The sequence below is a fragment of the Kryptolebias marmoratus genome, linkage group LG18, assembly GCF_001649575.2.
Source record: "Kryptolebias marmoratus isolate JLee-2015 linkage group LG18, ASM164957v2, whole genome shotgun sequence".
Lineage (NCBI taxonomy): Eukaryota > Metazoa > Chordata > Actinopteri > Cyprinodontiformes > Rivulidae > Kryptolebias > Kryptolebias marmoratus.
The window spans coordinates 9,947,062-9,966,844 of record NC_051447.1 but is presented as its reverse complement, the minus strand read 5'-3'; the positions used below and the strand labels follow the sequence as shown (position 1 = coordinate 9,966,844).

Sequence of the window (19,783 nt, the reverse complement as noted above, 5' to 3'; positions counted from 1 at the left end):
GTTTTTAAAGTTGATGAATAGACTGCTGACTGCATTAGTAAGTGTTGATTAGTAAGTCCAAACTAATGAGCACATGGGATGGGCCCCTGATTGAACACTTGAACGAACAGGTGGAAATCTCTCTAACCCAAAGAAATTATTCAGGAAGCAACAAACTAACTTAGTACACTATAACTCAGCACATTATAGCAATTGAGGTACGTTAATCACTTCTAAAATAAAGTGGAGGTCTTAGTGCCAGAGCACATGGAGCTTTTTAAAACAGTCAACCACAATATTTACCATAAACTACCCCTCTATGGCTAACAACTCAAGACCAACAAATAAAGGACATGTTGTTGGGTCAAGCCCTGACTTAACAGAGTTGCTACGATGGGGAAAAAAATAAACCAGGGCGGTGGTTATAAAGTTTTGGCCGACTTGTGTAGACAGAATTTACAGAATTTACTCAGAAGCTAATCCTAGCTAACTTTAGAAATCATTCTCTTGTGTAATTTTTGGTTATGAAAGATGCAATGCCACTTCGGATAGAACAAATATTTATGCTTCAAACTAAAACACCATCAGGGTTGACAGAAAATCTTTTACATTTTTTTTGATGACCATATAAAACAATGAAAGAACATTTATATAAAACAAGTTACGCTGGTTAAGTGAACGCAGGTACGACTCAACTCTACTTTTCAACCAGGACAATAAAGATATAGAATGTAAATTTGTTTTGTTTTTAATAATGTTCCTTATTTATTGATGCTCTTTATAGCTGCTACTTCCAGTCGTCTCACTTTCACATCATGAATTAGTTCAACATTTATCTTAGGTTTTCTTTTTTTTTCCCAAGATCTGGAGAAGTTGGGATGCTTTTGAAATACATTGAAAATAGGAACTTTAATTTTATAATTGCTTTTTTACTCAAAAAGGATCCCAATAATTACTGAGAAATGTTTTAAACTAGACTGTGTGCTTAAAGATATTTAAAACTAGCAACAGAATGCCAAAGTAGTGGATTTTTTTTTCTCTTTTTCTGAGGCCTGTGTGTCACAAAGTCTGTTTCAGCAGGAAATTGACAAGATTGCTTTCTGGCTTTTGTTCTTCAAAGCAAATAAAGATAAAGCTGACGTTGACAAGAATTATGGGAAGTGAACGGAAGTTCAAAAAGAAACTGAAACAAGTAGAAACGCCATCTTTGACAGGAAGGGACAACATTAAGATATTTGTTCAGTCCTGAATTTAAAATATTTGCCATTATGTGAAATGTAATGGGAAAACTGAATAATCATCACAATCCTGGTCTTTTCACAAACAAGGATTTTCAGATGTTTATAAATGCAAATTAACAGATGGAAGACAATCTACTGAGAAAAGTTTATTCTATGCGTCAGCATTAGAAAAAGATTTGGTTAGAAATTATAGGATCTTTTGCTTTCTAAAAAAAAGAACCTGAATTTAATTTTAGTTTTACAAATAAAAATGACGTACCATTTAACTTGTTACGCATATCCATGCCTTTTCTTATTTTTGAATTCAACCCTTTCATTTTTACTTTATAATTAGTCACATTGCTTGAGATTTCCTCCTTCCAACTTACCTGCTTTAGTAGCAACACAACAACAACAAGGAGAAGAATCCTGGTTAAAAACATTAAAAGAGAAAGAAAACAAAATGAAACTAAAGGCTTGAGGATCCAATTTGAACACTTACTACAGAGTCTGAGTCTGTGGATCCCACGAAGATGAGCACGGGACAGAGAGAGCGGGAAGAGGAAAATGAGTTCGTGCTGAGGAAGGGAAGTGGAGGAAGTGGGAGTGAAGCAAGTTAGGAACAGGGATTTCCTCTCACACACACACACAAATGTAGGAAAACACAGGAATGGCAGGCAAGTATAGACAACAAGCTTGATTTTACATACTGAAGACGGCAACAAAATGAACCAGGCAGTTTAAATGCAGGAAAGAGAAATTAAACTTTGAGCAATTCCTTTGCCAGCAAAAAATAAATAAATAAAAAACTGATCTCCAACAGTACAGTCTGTGCCGGGAAATCACTCACACTCAACTATGAAAGATCTGATTGTGAAGATGAAACAAAGCCAGCAGTTTGACAACACGTTCAGCAACTTTACCCGATCCCGATGTTTTGATGGTATCCTTGCTGCTCCTTATGCTCAGCCCCAAATGCTTCACGCAGTAAAATATAAAGTAGTGCCTCCAACAATCACCCTCTTGGTCTCCCTTCACTTCCCTCCCTCCCTCTCTATCTTTCAGGACAGAGATAGGACACAGAGAGACTTGTGTCTGAGTCGCACAGGAAGGCAGCAGACAAACAGAGGCCTCCTCTGGCCACTAATTAGCAGGTCGTACGCAGCTCCCATCCAACTGCAGTGGCCAGATAAAACGCCCGAGTGTGAGTGTGTGATTGCGTCTGCACATGTGACTGACGGATGAAATTCTTTGTGATCATACTGGTGTAAAAACGCAGTGAGGCTGATTTGTATGCGAGCATGTGACAGCTTGGGTGAATACTTCATGTGTTTTCCTCTTGATAAGCATCAGGAATTTACTTCTGTTATAAACTGGACTGCATTTTGGTGTTCTTAATCACCTCAAAACTTCCATCTTATCATCTGAAATTCAGTTTTCTTCAACCCACCCACAAGTGTTACAGTCACATCCCAGCCCCTCCACTCTGAGATTTCTGAACAGAGTTCAGAGGCCATCAGATATGAATAGATGCTGTAATCTGCTGGCATTTCCTCATGAAGACTATTTGATTAGAAAGAAAAGGGAGGGGTGGACACCACAGAGGACAATGGACCTTCTGAGAACAGCAATGAGGGGAAATAATGACTGAAAACAGATGCAAAATGTAAAATAAAACAAAAAAAAATAAAACAAAACCCTGTTTTCTAAGAGTTCTTGATATATGTTAGGTTAGTTCCTGCACTGAGTAGTGTTGACCTCGGATAATTTGTTTTGGCTAGTTATTTTTAGAGAAATCAGCTACCTAAGCCACCCATGGGACACAAGCAGTCACTCTTTAGAAAATAACACCTTTCACATTCTTTATGATGGCTGTTGAACCGGCTAAAGCTCCCGGTGTGGCTTTCCTTGGCTCCACAATTAATCCCACAGACACAGAAACTGCCCAGAGCAAAAAGGCAGCCAGTGGTGGACAAATGTTTGACTTGTAGATAAGCAGTAAACAACTTTAGGGAGAAAAATATCTAACTAAAAAACAAACTTATAATAAATGCTGCTTTTTAAAGCACAGCAGAAATGCAGAAAAATGCATGTTGTGCACACAAATCAGTGATTTATAAAACAGTAAATGCAGTGATTTTTATGGTAAATTCATCAAACGCTCTGAATCTGTTCATCTTTTCCACAGACAAATGTGTTGCTTTTCTGAAAAAAGCATTTTGGTTGAAAGAGTATATTGCATATTGGTTTAAAGTGATAGTGTTTCCAATAAAAATCAATTTGCTATCCAATTTTTCACAATAAACACTTTTTTTTAAATCAAATGGGTTGTTTTTTTTCCTTAAAAATAAAATCAAATGATACCCAGTGTCCCATTTGTTTTTTCTCTATGAGTTGATTTTGTTTTCATGTGTGAGGCAGCTCATTCAGCTTGGGGATAAACAACTTCTTGTTTATCAGTTTTACAGTCTCCTTTTATATCTCAGACATAAAGCTGGAAAATATTTTTAGAGGGCGTGTTTTTTTTCCCTTTGGGTTCACAATGACTAGCCCCACTTTTTACACACGTACCAACAACGAAGCTTGACAAGTGATCTGTTTTTGTAGATCTGTACTTTTAGATTATACATAGGAATAATTTATTAATGCTTCAAAAGGACTTTTTTAGAAAAACTGCAGTAAAAAAAAAATAAAAACATATCAACAAGGTCCCATTTCCATCTGCTTTAAATTAGAAAATGTTAAAGTTTTTAACTCTACAAACTAAATCATCCTTTTACTTAGAAAAGTGGAATGAGGATCAGGTGATGAGCAAAAAAAAAAAAAAAGTCTAAACTGAAAAAGGTCAAAAAGTGGCAGGAATGAAACATACCCTCTAACTATTGAGCACAAGGGGTTTCACTTACAAAGAAATCCAATGAGCACTGCTACTCAACAGAGAAAATAAGCAACACTGAAGTGCAGCCTGTCTAATAATTCCTGGAAATACTGTGACATTTTTCATTTATACCCACAGAAGTCTCTTAAAATCTCCTTCCAGGAATTTCTTTAATGTCAGAAACACATGTTTTGGTTTAAGGCAATAAAATTTACTCTTTTCCTAATATGTCAATGTCAATTTATTTGTAAAGTTTTTAAAAAACATACAAGCTGGTTAAAAAGAAAGAGAAAACAACATCATAAAAATGTATTCAGTAAAGTTTCACATAGAAACCAACAAGTACAAATACTCTAACTCAATAAAAGTTTTTCCTAAAATGGCTGACACATACAAACACATAATTGCATGATTCAAACTATGCAAATATAAAAACATCTGCATTTCCAACCCTAAATCTTCTTGATTTCCTGGTTATTATGACATGTCACATTTATTTATATATCAGTTTCCGAAGCTCAAAGGACTGAACATGTCTGTCTGACACAAAGTTCATAGCATTAATAGCTAATCAGCCACATAAAGTGACATCATTTCATCACTCAAACACTTTATTTACCTTCTCCATTACTGCTCCTCCTGCTTTAATGAGACACAACAGGCACATATGCAATGATTGTTGTTTGCTCAGAAACAAATCATCTTTCAGCTGTTCCCTTTTCAGGGGTCTCCACAGCAAGTCATCCTCCTCCATCTAACTCTGTATCTGCGTCCTCTGTCCTCGCTCCAACTGCCTCCATCTCCTCTCTAACTGCATCCATATGTCTCTTCTTTGTCTTTTTCCTGGCAGCTGCATCTCTAACGTCCTTCTACCAATATACCTACTGTCCCTCCTCTGCACGTGTCCAAACCATCTCAATCTGGCCTCTCTAACTTTATCTCCCAATCCTTCAACCTGTGCTGTACCTCTGATGACCTCATGCCTAATCCTGTCCATCCTTGTCCCTCCCAAGGAGAACCTCGACATCTTCAGCTCTGCCACTTCCAGTTCTGTCTCCTGTCTTTTTGTCTCCAAACCACACTACAACATTCAACCTTCCTTTGACCTTTGCTGCCACCCTTTTGCCACAAATCACTCCTGAAACCTTTCTCCAACTCCATCCTGCCTGGACTCTCTTATTCACCTCTTTACCACACTCCCTGTCCTTAGTTGACCTTAAGTACTTGAAGTCCTGCACCTTTGTGACCTCTGCTTTCATTCACACACATACTGTCTTGCTACGGCTGACTTTCATCCCTTGTCTTTCAAGTGCATACCTTGAAAGACAAATTGGCACCCATACACCTTTCCTCCATTTCTCCGGCATTTGCTCACTCTCAAAAATGCCACTGAATAATCAAGTCAAAAACCCAATTGCCATCTCTCCTAGACATTTCCATACCTCCACTGGTATGTCATCAGGTCCAACTGCCTTCCCCTTCTTCATCCTCTTCATAGCTTTCCAAACTTCGTCCTCACTGGTCTTTTCCACTTCCTGGTCCACAATTTCTATGACGTCTACTCTTCTTTTCATTTCTTTATCTTCATTCATCAGCTCCTCAAAGTACTCCTTCCATCGTCTCATCACACCCTCCTCTTTTGTTAGAACATTACTGTTTCTATGTTTAACAAGCCTAACCTGCTGCACATCCTTTCCAGTCTGATCCCCTTTTGTCTCGCCAGTCGATACAAGTCCTTCTCTCCATCCTTAGTGTCCAGCCTCTTGTACTACTCATCATACACCTTCTGTTTTGTCTTTGCTACCTCCCACTTTGTCCTTACGTTGCATCTCCCTATATTCCTGTCTATTCTCTTCCGACCTCTCGCCGTCCCATTTCTTCCTAGCTAACCTCTTCCTCTGGATAACTTCCTGCACTTCACTATTCCACCACCAGGTCTCCTTATCTTTTCTCTGTCCAGATGACACACCAAGTACCTTCCTACCTGTCTCTCTAATCACTGCGGCTGTAGTAGCCCAGTCATCTGGAAGGTCTTTCTTTTTACCCAGAGCTTTTAACAGCTCCTTTCTGAACTCCTCACATTTTTCGTTCCACAACTTCCACCATTTTCTCCACTTCAATGGCTTTACTCTTGCTCAGAAACAAATACAGCAGTCAATTAATACTGAAGGTCCCTTAAAGTCAGTCTGCATACACGTCGTATTACCATAAAAAACACATTTATGTGCCAAGCTTCCAGTTGTTATGTAAAGCATCCCAAAGGTGGATGTAAGCAACTGAAAACATCCTTTTTCTACAAGTTTAAGCTTAATGAACTGTCAGGGTTATACTCCTTGGACTTTATTTGAACTAGTGTTGTGAGGCTGTATAAAACTAATAAACATGCTGCACTGAGAAACACAAAAACAGCAGCAGAAGATATTGTACAATCCAACTGGAGCACATGTGGATGAAGGTCAATCATTTCTAAGCATTTTTGTCATGTTTATGTAGATCATACACAAAGGAGAAATAAATCTATCTTAAAACCAGAAGAGAAAATCTACCTTTTTTTCTTGCATTAACAATGGATCAAGAATGATCAAAATGATCCCTCCTAAATCAAGAATGTTTAGTAGATGATACGTTTCATCAGAAGACTGAATTGAGTAAGAATTCCCCCTCCATCCTCTACACCTTTTATCGGGCTACACCAAAAGGCATCCTTGACAAGCTGTTATCAAGTCTCGGTTTAGCAATTCCAGTGTAACTGACAAGAAACCTATGCAAAGTGTGGTGAAAATGGCTGAGAGTCTCTTTAGGGTCTATTTTCCCTTCCTGGAAACCATTTTCAAGGAGAAACAGCAAAAAAAAGGCCCTCAGTTTTGTTAAACATCCCTCTCATTCTTCCCAAGTGTTGTTTGATCACCTGACATTTGATAGTAAATGTTGTTGAAAGACTTCTAAATATTCTGAAAGATGCATCAATCCTTTTAACTTCTTTTATACAGTCACCTGGCAAATAGAATTGCAGTTTTGATTTTATATTTTACTGATAAAATGAAAAATAAGATCCTTGAACTTGAAACGGAGGTGTTCCATCCATCCATCCATCTCCTGCTGCTGCTTATTCACAGAGGCAGCAGGTTTCGTAGGGAAATCCAGACATCCCTCTTGCCAACAACACTCCAGCTCCTACTGGCCAAGAGTGGATATATAATGAATCTAGCAGGTTCAGGATATGCCTCTGGGTCTCCTCTCATTCAGACATGCCTGGAAAACCTCCAAAGGGAGGAACCAGGAGGCATCCCAATCAGATGCTTGAACCACCTTAGCTCCTCACCTTATCTGAGCCTGGCCTCCCTATGGAGGAAGCTAATTTCAGCTGCTTGTATCTAGGATCTCGTCCTTTCAGACATGATAAAATCCTCATGACCATTGGTGAAGGTTGGAATGGGAAACGATAAATGGCCTGCACTTGTATAGTGCTTTATCTAAGTGATGCTGCCATGACAACAGCGCCGCAAAACCCCCTGATCACGACCAGTCAGTAAGGTAGGTGAAGTGTCTTGCCCACCCTTACAAAAAAATCCCACGAACATCACATGTGAAAGTCACATGTGATCACATGTGAATCACATGTGAAAAACGGGAATCACATGTGGAAATACGAGATTTTTGGGGGGATTATGTGAACCACATGTGGAAAATGGGAATCACATGTGAAAACGTGATTTTTGTGTGGATTATGTGAACCACATGTGGAAAATGGGAATCACATGTGATCACGTGAATTTCGTGGGATTTTTTTGTAAGGGCAAGGACACAACGGCTGATATGGACAGAGCAAGTTTGAACAAGCAACCCTCCGGTTACAGGACAAGGCTTTACCTCCTGAGCCACTGCCGCGCCATAGAATGGATCATAGATGGACCATTAAATAAAGAATTTTGCCTTTTGGCTCAGCTCCATTTTCACATCAACAGACCAGAGAAGTGCCCTCATTACTGCAGACAAGGTCCTGAACTTTCAATCTATCTCCTGATCTATCCTACACACAAGACTCCTAGATACTTGTACTTGCCTTTCTTTAGTTAATAGCCCATTTTGTCAGATTTATTTGAGCAGTCTGTTGTAAAACAAATTAACTCACTACAACTGTGTATGTCAGCTCATAAACGTAACTGCAGAACTTTAAAATTGTGACATTTTAAAAATCAGAAATTACCTCAAAAACTGAAAAATAAAGGAACTCCACCTGACGACACAACACAGACATGAAAACATTCACACTTATGCAGCTTCACGCAGTACTCATGACCTGTATATGTTGAATCTATTTCAGGAGAAATGTTATCACATCAGTTATGTGTGTGTGTGCTGAAAGTTAGTTTGACAGCCTAAAGCTGCAGTCTACAGGGTATAAAACTATTAACAAGCAGAAACTGTAAGCTCAGAGCTGCATAATGTCCCACAGAAAGAGAGGGAGAGAGCAGAAAGGTGACAGGGAAGGACAAAAAACAAGAGCAACTAAAAATAGGAACATCGTGAATTAGAAGGATTTTTATGATACATATTTATAAGGAAATTTAAACCAAAAATTGTTGAGTTTTGTCAACTAAAACCAGTGAAGGCTCCAATAAACATCAGTCAATTATAATCTGCACATCACTGAAGGGATAAAAGTGAGAAAATGTAGAATATTGTTTTTGATTTTGTAGGAAAATGAAGGTATAACCCAACACAACCAGTGGGACAATGGTTTTGGAAAGGGGACAAAAAGCTCTGTGTGAGACTTTGTAGTTCCATCTGCTTCTGCAGAATAAGGTCATTGTTTGTCTCGTGTAAACAAAATAATTTCTACAATGTGTATTTTGTATCCAAACAAATATTACCACAAATGTACTTTGTCTGTTGCACTTAGAAGTTATTTGTACATTTCCTATAAATACAGTATATTACAGCTGTTTGATAATCTTTTTGTTTTTCTTATTTATCACTAAATCAGGTTACTTTGTCTGTAGTCATTATGTTTGTTCAACAGCAACACACAAAAAAATACCTAGACATGTGTTCAGCTTGTTGGACTCAGAGGTAACCATTTTAGGCAGCAGCAGCTTCAAACTTTTTTTTTTTCATAAAGTAAATTTTTTTTTTAAACTATGTATTTATTTCTCCTTCATGTGTGTTAAGTAAATAGAGTGTACAGAGCTTGTGTTAAATGAGTTTCTGTATGTTATAATCTACCCTCAATATTAGATGAATTTTGTGTTCCACAAATTTTGACTGGTTGTGATCCAAAGCTGTTAATACAAAAGCAAACAAACCATGACTTGTTCAAAACCAGAGACGGTTGTTTATATCCAAGCTTCTAAAGCTGTTCACATAAGCTCTACTCTCCCAGAACCATCTGCGTTTGATAATCCTTAACATCTTCAGTCATGATTGTACTCTGGTACTCTGCACCAACACGACCTGTTCCAACCACCTATACAATTTCTTAAAACAGCCTAGACTGTTAACTCTAAATGCAGGGCTGCAGAAAAGGAAATGTGAGGAGGAAGTTTTTGTCAGTGAAGAAAAGAAAGAGGAAGGAAAAAGGAAGTAAGGGGAGAAATGAAGCTGTGAGACTCAGGAAACGCTGACGTCTGCAGAACTCTGACGCACCTGTACTGATGGTGGCTGAGATCTGATAATGGTGGACATCCCACGTTTGACATCACATGCATTTGTGTTGCTTGGCAACCAAGCAACCCTCATTTTAGCTTCATAATTTTTTTTCCATTTGTGAAATATGCTTCTGCTTTGTCCACATCTTCCTTTTATTTTCAAGGTTGCCTCAAGTTTGAACTTTTTAAAGCTTTCGTCAGAGAGGAAACCTCCACGTACCGTTTGACAAAAGTCAGCTTCTATGATGAGGACAAAAAAAAGGCAACTTGTAATGAAAATTCTGTACAGATCTACATTCCTTCATGTACCACACATGCACGCTAATAGGTGATAATTAGAAGTGCTGTTTTACATTCACTAGTTTTGCCATCTAAAATAAAGAAATCTACAGAATAAATGGATCACTAAAAATCACATTTGTAAACTCTTACACAATATTTGGACTGCATAAACCATTCAAACAGACTCAGTAGTGATTATTAAGGCTCAAGTTAACGGTACTGTTTGTGTTGTTCCTCTGAAATCAGATTTGTGTCAGTATGATGACATTTCAGAGCACCTGCTGCAAATCTTTAGGCTGCTTTAATCAACATCTTACACTAAAAATGTCTCACAATGGATTCTTGCGGATCATCTTCACCCAACAATATACTCTCCCTCCCTTCTGCTGACATCAAAGATCGATGTTTTAGCAGATCATACAAAGTACAACATGAGAGTCAGATCTGAGACCATTTACAATGCCCTTTATCGAAAGACTGAAAATCATTGGGATTTGATGAGAAGGAACAAAGACTGGACAAAACTGTGTACAAGTACAAGTATAAAAACTTTTCAGGACTGCAGAGTCAGGACAGATTAGCAGATATCAAGTTCTAACATATGTTACTTTTACCATTTAATTTAATGGAGTGTTTGTTGCTGCTGGTTTCAGCAAGAAAATGGACAGAAGTATTTGTATGAGTTCGTCAACAGATTAATAAGAAAAAAATAATTACAGTATTACCTCAGAACTGTTTTATCTATATTTCATTAATACGATCACATCAGGCCAAAAATACCCCGGCGGACATTTAGAATATTTTCTGGTTAAAAAGGGAGAAACATCTATTGAGAAGGAAATGACTGAGGCTCAGAGTTTTGTTTATTGGATTATTTGGAGAATGGAAACGTTTTCTTTAACTCTGAACACAATTACACTGAGCAAATTAGCACAAACTTAATTATGCAATAACTCAATTTTTCCTCTCTCCTACACCCTTCTCTCATTTTTCTTTTCTATAAGATTTGCACACCAAATACACACACATACACGTAGACACAGACAAACGCACACCTGCCCACACAAACTCAAGATCACACCACATCACATCTGAACACAGAGAAATGACAACACCAAATATGCTGTCTGTGCCCACATCCTCTCATGCAAACCCAAACATTTTAACTAATATTCACAGAAGGCTGTTTTTAAACACATTAGTACAGACACACGTACACACACACACAAACATCCAGGTGCAAACCTCCACAGGCACTGTGCCAGTCACTCAGGCAGGCTGCCAGTGTACAAGACAGAAGGGTCGTTGTGTTGTAAATGTCAGGTGTCCTGCCGTTTGAGCCAGCATGCATTCTGCCACTAAACACTCATCCATAGACATTTAACTGCGCTTAGATCCACGGCACGCTTAATGAAAAGCTGAATGAAGAGGAAAGAGACTTGTAGCAGGAATAGGAGGAAGAAGGAGGGAGACTGAATTAATCTTTAAAGAAATTTGGTTAGTTAAACCCTAAAAAAAATCAAAATCTTCTGTTATATATTTCTTTGCTGATGCAACATTCATATTTTCTCTAGAGTGATGATTACCCTTTAATGGATTCTTATTGTTTCTAATATTTGAGTCTAATTCAAATTCATGAACCTGCTCATGAAGGTGGTGGCTTAAAACATGATTTTTTTTTTCTGAAGTTTTCATGATAAGACAAAAACTAAATAGAGGAAAAGGACAGCCAGGAGAGCAAGTCTCTCTTGTGATGGCTTATTCACTGTGTTCCCAAGGTAACCAGTGAAAATATTCACTCAGAACAATGGCAACATCACTAGCCTGTAATTTCACTGCACTTCAGTTGTGTGATGGAGTGTGTGAATGCTGCAGCAAACCTTCATTAAATGGAAAATATAAAAACAATCTGAAATATTCTGTATGTTTATGAGGGTCTATTTTCTGCACGTCTGGAATCATTTACATTGTAAACGAGCAAAGAAATATTACCTCTTACAATACCTGACAGAGAAATCATGAGAATAATTAGTGTGTGTACCTGTGACAGGCTGGAAAAGCCAAGGTTGCGGCAGCCGTTGCACGGAGTAAAAGCTTCCCAGAACCCAGTGGGACCACAGGTTTTTTCTGCCTCATCCTCCTCCAAGGCTGGAGCGAGAGGTGGAGTTGGCCGCTGTCAACACAAGTATAAGAGCATAGTCACCAGACTGACAGCATAACAGTAAACAATAATTTGAAAGAATTGGGTTTGAGGACTGGCGACTTCATGATTCAAAAGTAGAGAACTGGGAAAAGACAGTCGAATATATGCATACAATGTGCCAAAGGGTCAAATAAAAATCTTTGACAGGGTTACAACCTTGCATCTGGCAAGTGCAAAAAAGAAAAAAAAAAACAAGACAACCTATTGATTAAATCAATTCACTGACAATAACATAACATAAGGAAGCTCTGCACTTTTAAAGTCCACTCGCTGAGGCAACATCAACACAAGGATGAGGTGTCCACGATAAATTAGTTTCATCTTTCTGTTGTTCCGAACAGACAACATGAGCAAAATATCAAACTGTTTCAGAAAGACACAGGCACCATCACTGTTCAAGGCAACTTGAACGGTGAGCAGAACTTGTCACCCAGGCAACCAAGAAAATGGAAAAGAGGCAGGTCAGTTGATATCAAGCTGTTCTCGAGCAAGCAAAAGGAAAAAAAAGCTTAGTAGAAGCAGATCAGAAGAACACAAAATGATGCTGTTGACTGTTAAGCTTTGATCACCGTATGCCTTTTAACAGAGTTTGGTTTGTGATCTCAAACCATAGCGCACATATACGGGAGGCTTTTTTTAATAAAGACCTTTAGTTCAAGACACTCCTAGGTTTTTTTTCTGCTGGAGAAAAGCACTGAAACCAGTCAGAAGTGTTGCCATTTCTGCATTTAGGGTGGATTGGATCCGACTTCCCATGTTTACAACTAAAAAGCCAAAAAAGTAGATGTTTGCGTCATAGTTATCAAAAATCTCAAACGATCACTTGCTAAATTTCATCTCTCTTACAGAGTTCCCCAAGAAAATGTCTGTTTGAGCATTTGCATGTAAACAAGAGCCAAAAGCACAAAAATGCTTTTTTAAAAAATAAAATACTTGTGGTTTTGCGGTTAAGGTTTGACAGAAAGAGGACGGTTGGAGCAAACTGGTCAGGAGCTGGGCTTCTTAAACATACCAGCAATCAGGTCCACGAAAACATTAAATTAAATTTTATAAAAGAGCAAAACCCACAGAGATGAGTTTATTGTTGTGGTTTTCAAGTCTGCTGTTTAGTAACCCTAGTTCTAATTGTTATATAAACCACAGCTAAAACAGTATGCCTTTTTGACATCAAATAGTGTAAAATTTGAAAAATGAGCATATTATTTTGCCAATAATTAACTGTAAGGGGGATGAAACATGACTTCTGATTTTTAGCCAATTACGTTTTCAGACTATCATATATCAATGCAACACTAATGCAAAGTATTATTCAAGCCGATAAAGCTGGTTATGAAAAAAAAATTCTTCCAACTCTTTTTGAAAAGAAGAAATTGCTTCACTTTGCTGCTTTGAGAGTCACATAACTGTCAGAAAGGTGCAGTAATGGCGAGGTAAACCGAGCTCACACACATGCACACAGCGTCTTTACCTGAGGCTCTTTGGCTCTCAGGGGGACAGGTGTGTGGATGAGCTGTGTGCAGCGAGGTTTAGGAGAGCAGATACAGCACACCTGATAGCTCAGTGAATCATGTGCTCCAGCTAAGGACATGGACCACAGAATGTCACCACAGTAAAACAGAAGCATGGGGAACCCTTGGATAAAAACTGTGAGATCTGAATAGGATTAAGAGGAAAGGAATAACCAATAGACAGGGGGGAAAGGCCACCAGTCCCTTCAAACTGCACAGGTTCCTTTATAACAATCAGGTATTACTTGATCTAAACAGGGCTACAGTCTTCATATACTGTACACATACTGCACTGTAACCATGGTTGGTAGGTTTATCCTATCATTACAGTAAATATCTGATATCAGTTTGTGTTCAATAGAAAAACATTGTTATTAATCCTAGTAAACTGCATTAATGATCAATACTGCACTCACTGTCAGGGAAAACTATGTGTGTTCTCTTTTTATGATACCTACCAATTAGCTTCACTTAATTGATGGAACAGAAAAATCGATTTTAATTGAAAATTATTATTTGTACGGTGTCTAAAATGATTTGATCCATCTAGTGGCACTGCCGTGACGTTTTGAGTAGCAAAAAGTTGATTATCTATGAATAGTCAAGTTGACTGTGTCCAGTTTTGACTGGTTATGAACAGCCACGGCCCTTCAGATAGAGGTACGAGTCAAAAGAAAGTGTGCGTCGGCAGAAAGATGGCGAGCGTGTGCAAAATATGTTCTAAAACAGTGCGTCTGAATGCATCTTGAGGAGAAATGTTCTCAGAATGTAAAATGGTGCGATGCTCAGTGTTCAAAGTGTGTTAAGAAGTGAAGCCTCTGTCAGTCATCTAATCTGCTGCCTTTTGTCCATATTTACAAAAGTCTTCTTATAACGCTGGTGATCATTGATCAGCAGTGAAATTAATTTTCCCAACAAGCCTTACTGTTCAGGCACTTAAAAGCTTCAAATCTATACTGTAATCTTATCTGAAGCCATTTCCTTAGCAAACACATTAGAAGTTCTGAGTTTTATTCACTGCCAGTCAAAGTGGAAGGGTGGTTTCCACAAAAAGGAGACAGGAGCAGTTTGCAGAGGCCAAGTACCCAGATATGTTGCTCCACTCTCATGTTAGGCATCCACATCTTATATAGCCAAGGCTTAAATTTCTTCCCAACAGATTTACTGCTTACTTCCAGGAACGATGCTCCTTTCTGTGCCACTGATCTGTTGCCATATATTAACATTTTTATATACGATTGATGCACTGATCAGAAATTTTGCCGCAGGCGCCCAACTTTTAACCAATCCTTGTTCCTCGTGAGTCATGCGTTACCCGATTCCCTAAATCTGACCCACAGAAACAGTGCAGCGCCGGAAATGACTTCCTGCTTTCCACCGATGTCCTACATATAATGTAGTTTATAGGATCCGGCCCTAGCTTACAGTTGATGAAACTGAAACCAGCATACTGGCAGGTTTATAAGTGATGGTACGCTATAAAAAAGTACTGCTTTCCGGTGAGTATAGGTTCACTTTGATCTCTGGCTATGCTAATGTTTAACTGTAACTTCATCTTTAATTCACATGAAAACAACTTCTGTTGTGCTGCTTTTATTGTCTTTATTTTATTCTTTGGATCTCCTGGGCATTCTTTGGATGAATCATTTAAATCCACCAACTCACAAATAATTTTCATCACAGACATATTCATATCCACTTTGGTTTAACAGATATCCTCAGCTGTAATTTGATCCTAATGACAGCATTATAGAGCGGTTAGCAAGACAGCAGATAATATAATAATAATAACAGCAGCCATGCAGCACTTCTTTACTCTATACACTGAGGCATCTCTATTACACACCCTTATAATGATGGGCACATTATGGATAATTTTCTTGTGCTTCAAAAACAATAAAAATGCAATAACTCTTTTATTATATGAAACAACATCACTTCTTATCACTCCAACAGCCCCCCTCCTCTACATGGGAAGTATAGTGACACTGATGTAGAGCAGCTAGTCCAGTGAGGCCCAATCCTGGTCCTGGAGGGTCACTGTCCTGCATGTTTTAGTCGTTTCCCTGAATTTGACACACCTGATTTGAATAAATGAGTGGTTAACAGGCTTCTGCAGAACTTGAAGACCTGCTGAAGAGCAGGGAAACATCTAAAACATGCAGGATAGTGGCCCTCCAGGACCAGGATTGTAAAACACTGAGATCGTCAAATGGAGGATTTTATTGTTTCTAGCTCTGTTTACTGTATCTGATACAGGTATAGTTAGAAACTTGGTTAGGAACATAATGTTTCAGGTTTAACTTGACAACAACAATGAACTCTTTATATCTAAAAGTTAAAAACTGTTCAACATAAGGGGTTATTGTTCTAATTATGTTATTATTTAAATCAAAAAGTAAAAATAATCAGCATGACTGAAATCAACTTCTCACAAATCTATTGTCTCACTTTACAAACAGTCATGTGAAAACTTGTCCTTATTATTTTCCTAAGTCAGTTTTCTGAATATTTTCATTTATTTATAAATGTACTTATTCAAATGTATGGGGTAAATATACAAAGAAGTGACATCAGGTTCTTACAAATACATGTTAGTTAAATGTGTTTGGTCATACCATGGATGATGAATTTAGTATCTTGTGTATTTGGTGTTTAGGTTTCTTTATTCTGGTCTGCTTTACCAATTTTTTTATGTTGAAATATACCTTTCTTGTGCACAGCAGATAGTTCCCCTCCTGTCCCCAGTTTACACCTGTGTTAACTGGTAATCCTAGAAACGTAGCAGTTTGTTTAATTACATGTGCCAGTAAATAGTTGTCATCTTTTCTTTGTTGAGTTTGTCATCATTGTTTGGTCTGTGGCATTTTGTCACGTCTTTAAAGCTTCTTCAGCTTTTTACGTTTGAATCCTGACCTGCAAACTGAATGCGACTGCTGCATCTTCTGTTGTGCGCCCTCACCTTGATCTTTGACCCTCACTCTCACACATGAACCCCCTGAATGCATACCTACTGTCCTCTTTAAAAAACACACAACACATCAGCTGTTGCCCAGTACACACTCTGGGCACACAGCCACTGAAAGTGGCCTGTATTTCTGGGTGTGCTGGAGAGCTGATTTGAGCTTTATTCATGACTAATGGGCACACTGAATCACATACTAATGGCCTTGGCAACATGTTCCTACACAAGCCTGGGGGCACATAAACACATACACACTGAAAGTCCTCATAATAGGATACAAATTAGTGCTTATTGAGGAAGAGAGATACAAGATGGATTGAGATAATTACAGCCTAAATGAGCAGAGGCTTGTGCATTCTCAGTACATGCACAGGTGTATGACCTTTGGCATGAAGCTGCAAACGCCATGCCGTGGTGTATAGTCATAATTTGGCTTCCATTTAAAGTGGGTTTATTGCAGAAATGGAAAAATGATGAGTTATTGATCAGCGTTACAGCACCCTTGCTGAGGTGTGTTTGTGCTTTTTCTTTTATGACTCAGAAGAAAATACATTGAAATAAACACAATATAAGAAGCAGGAAAGCAGGAAGCTAATACACACTCAGCTGGCTTTTTTCAGCACGAGTTTAAAGGTTCAGGTGGGGTGGGGGAGTAAAGGTAACAAATGACCTCTGTTCTAACATTTTGCCAGTGGAATTAAAAATCCTGAAAGCTCTTTGTCCTGTTATGCTGGCTGTACAAAAATAAAGAGAGTTCTCTAATCAGGTCATAAAAACAAGCCAATTATTTGTCAAACGTGAACCTGGAGCCATTAACGTTTCATCAGGTTTTATGTTTCTAAGAAGGATGACTTATGTAAACAAGACAGGAAGGCCTGACATTTCAAAATTAAAATGGCACAGAATAAGAAAAAATCAGTTTGAAGACAAATATTATTTGTACGTCTAAATGAACTAAATCTTGTTTTATTTGCAGCAGAATCAAGACAAGACAGTTTGGTGGTATCAGTCTGTCTAACACTGCCCTCTGTTGTTGAAATAAAGCAAGTACAAACATTATTTAACAAGAAACACTGCAGCATGTGAAGACTTCATATTTGGAGATATAACTGAACTTAAGATAGTAAACTTGCAGTGGGGAAATATTTTGGATGAATCAGATCATTTCACTTTAAACACATCATACAGTTGACACATCTTGACTTGAAGCTTACGTTGGTGCAGTATTGTCTGAAAAGACGGGGATGTTTTGTTTCACTTAATGCACCTTATAGTCCGGTGCGCTATGACAAAAGTTTGAAAATGGATCGTTATTGACAGTGCATCTTATAATCCAGTGCGCTCTATAGTGCGGAAAATACGGTAAAATAAAGCAAAATATTCCAACTTACGCTTTAGCATCCTCAGCCAAATCACAAAACCAAATCTAAAAAAAAATGTTTCAATTCTACATCTGTGTTAAAAGTACAAGCAAAATCAAAATATCTAAATTAGAACGTCTTCTATTTCAAATTTAGATCAAAATGATTCTAAAGCCCATTTAATAATCTGTAAATGATGATGCTTCATCCAAACTACATAAGTTGGAGTTTTATATCATATTTACTTACATTTCTTCATCATGTTAATGTAAAACTGTGCAACCACATCCAATCCAAACAGCAGAAAGATTATAGACTCATCCCACCAGTGACATCTGGTTTTCTTCTGTTGAGTTTATTGTTTCATTATTGTGTGGTGAATATAAAACTTCTCTGTATTGATTACATGTTATATTTCTTTTCAGGTTTTATAAAAAGAGGTTTTGTTTTTAGGTGGGGTTGTATGGAATCCATAGTGCGGTAACTGTTTTACCTCTGGTTGAGAGCTCCACAAAATCAGAGAAGTTTTATGCACAAATCAATCTAACGGTTCATTTTAAAGATCAAATTCAATTAAACTTTGTCACTTTTGGATGAAGCAGTTGTTTAGTGTTACCATTTTCTCAACTAAATATCCATGTTTAGGTAATTTAAACATGGATATTTAGTTGCCTTCTGCAGGTAAGACAACTCATACATGTTCCACATTACCTTACATTAAAAAAAATAACAAATTAACCCCTCAGAAGCACATTCAGAAGAAAATAAACTCCATGATTTAAGCAAGCTAATGTCATCCAGAAACCAATCACGCCTCTGTCGTTAGTTTACCTTGGTGCCTCGAGTTAGGGTGCCGTTGGGTCTCTCTGGGCGCTCCTCGTCAGACAGACGCCCACTCCCAAAGCTATCCATGGAGTGGGAGGAGATGGTGTGACAGAGCTCCTCGAAGGAGTAGTCTCTGTCCCGGCACTTCTTGATGTCATGGAGCAGTTTGGACAGCTCACTTGTGACAGCGTCATCTAGAGAGAGTGATAACATAAATCAGGATATCTTTATTCATCCCACAGGGAAACTGCTTAATTTCACTTTGGAAATTAGGAAAATTAAATTTCCCTTAATAAAAAAAAAATCCTCAAGGAGTCGGGGATAAAAATAACCCATAATTGTCTCTTATGACAACAGTATGAAGCCAGGTCTCATTATAGCACTTATGAAAGGAGGAAAAACTTCAGTACAGAAGGTACAAGATATTAAATTTGTGGGGTTTTTTTTTTTTCAAGTTTCAATAAAGGTTTACCAAAAAGTAGCCACAGAACCCGAGGCAAAACTCATTGTCTGTCACCCCTCTATATTGCTTGGGTACTAAAGAGAGTCGGTCTCTAAAGTAATTGAAGTAATTATGGTGTCTGCAGCTACTGAGAGGAGAGCATATCAGCAGGAACTCATCTTTTTGCAATCTCATATTTATTACACAGGGGGCAGTGCTGGACAGGGTAAAACTATGTGGACTCAGTAACTGTCTTTTCCAGTGAAGGAAACACTGATTTCACTCAGCACTGTTTGCCCTTATACAGGTGCTGGTCATAAAATTAGAATATCATGAAAAAGTAGATTGATTTCAGTAATTCCATTTAAAAAGTAAAACTTGTATATTATATTCATACATTACATACAAACTCATATATTTCAAATGTTGATTTCGTTTAATTTTGATGATTACAAATGACAACAAATGAAAA

General features: G+C 37.9%; 1 protein-coding gene across 5 annotated transcripts in view; it reads right to left on the bottom strand.

The window, feature by feature from the left end:
- Positions 1-19,783, bottom strand: part of anks1b (ankyrin repeat and sterile alpha motif domain containing 1B) — a 202,145-nt gene that overhangs the window by 95,701 nt on the left and 86,661 nt on the right. For all 5 annotated transcript variants that reach the window (XM_017411549.3, XM_017411548.3, XM_017411551.3 and 2 more), the window contains 2 exons: positions 18,876-19,063; positions 12,049-12,180 (listed from right to left, as the gene is read on the bottom strand). In XM_017411549.3, the coding sequence (XP_017267038.1) occupies positions 12,049-12,180; positions 18,876-19,063 (320 nt within the window). The remainder of the gene's footprint in view (positions 1-12,048; positions 12,181-18,875; positions 19,064-19,783) is intronic.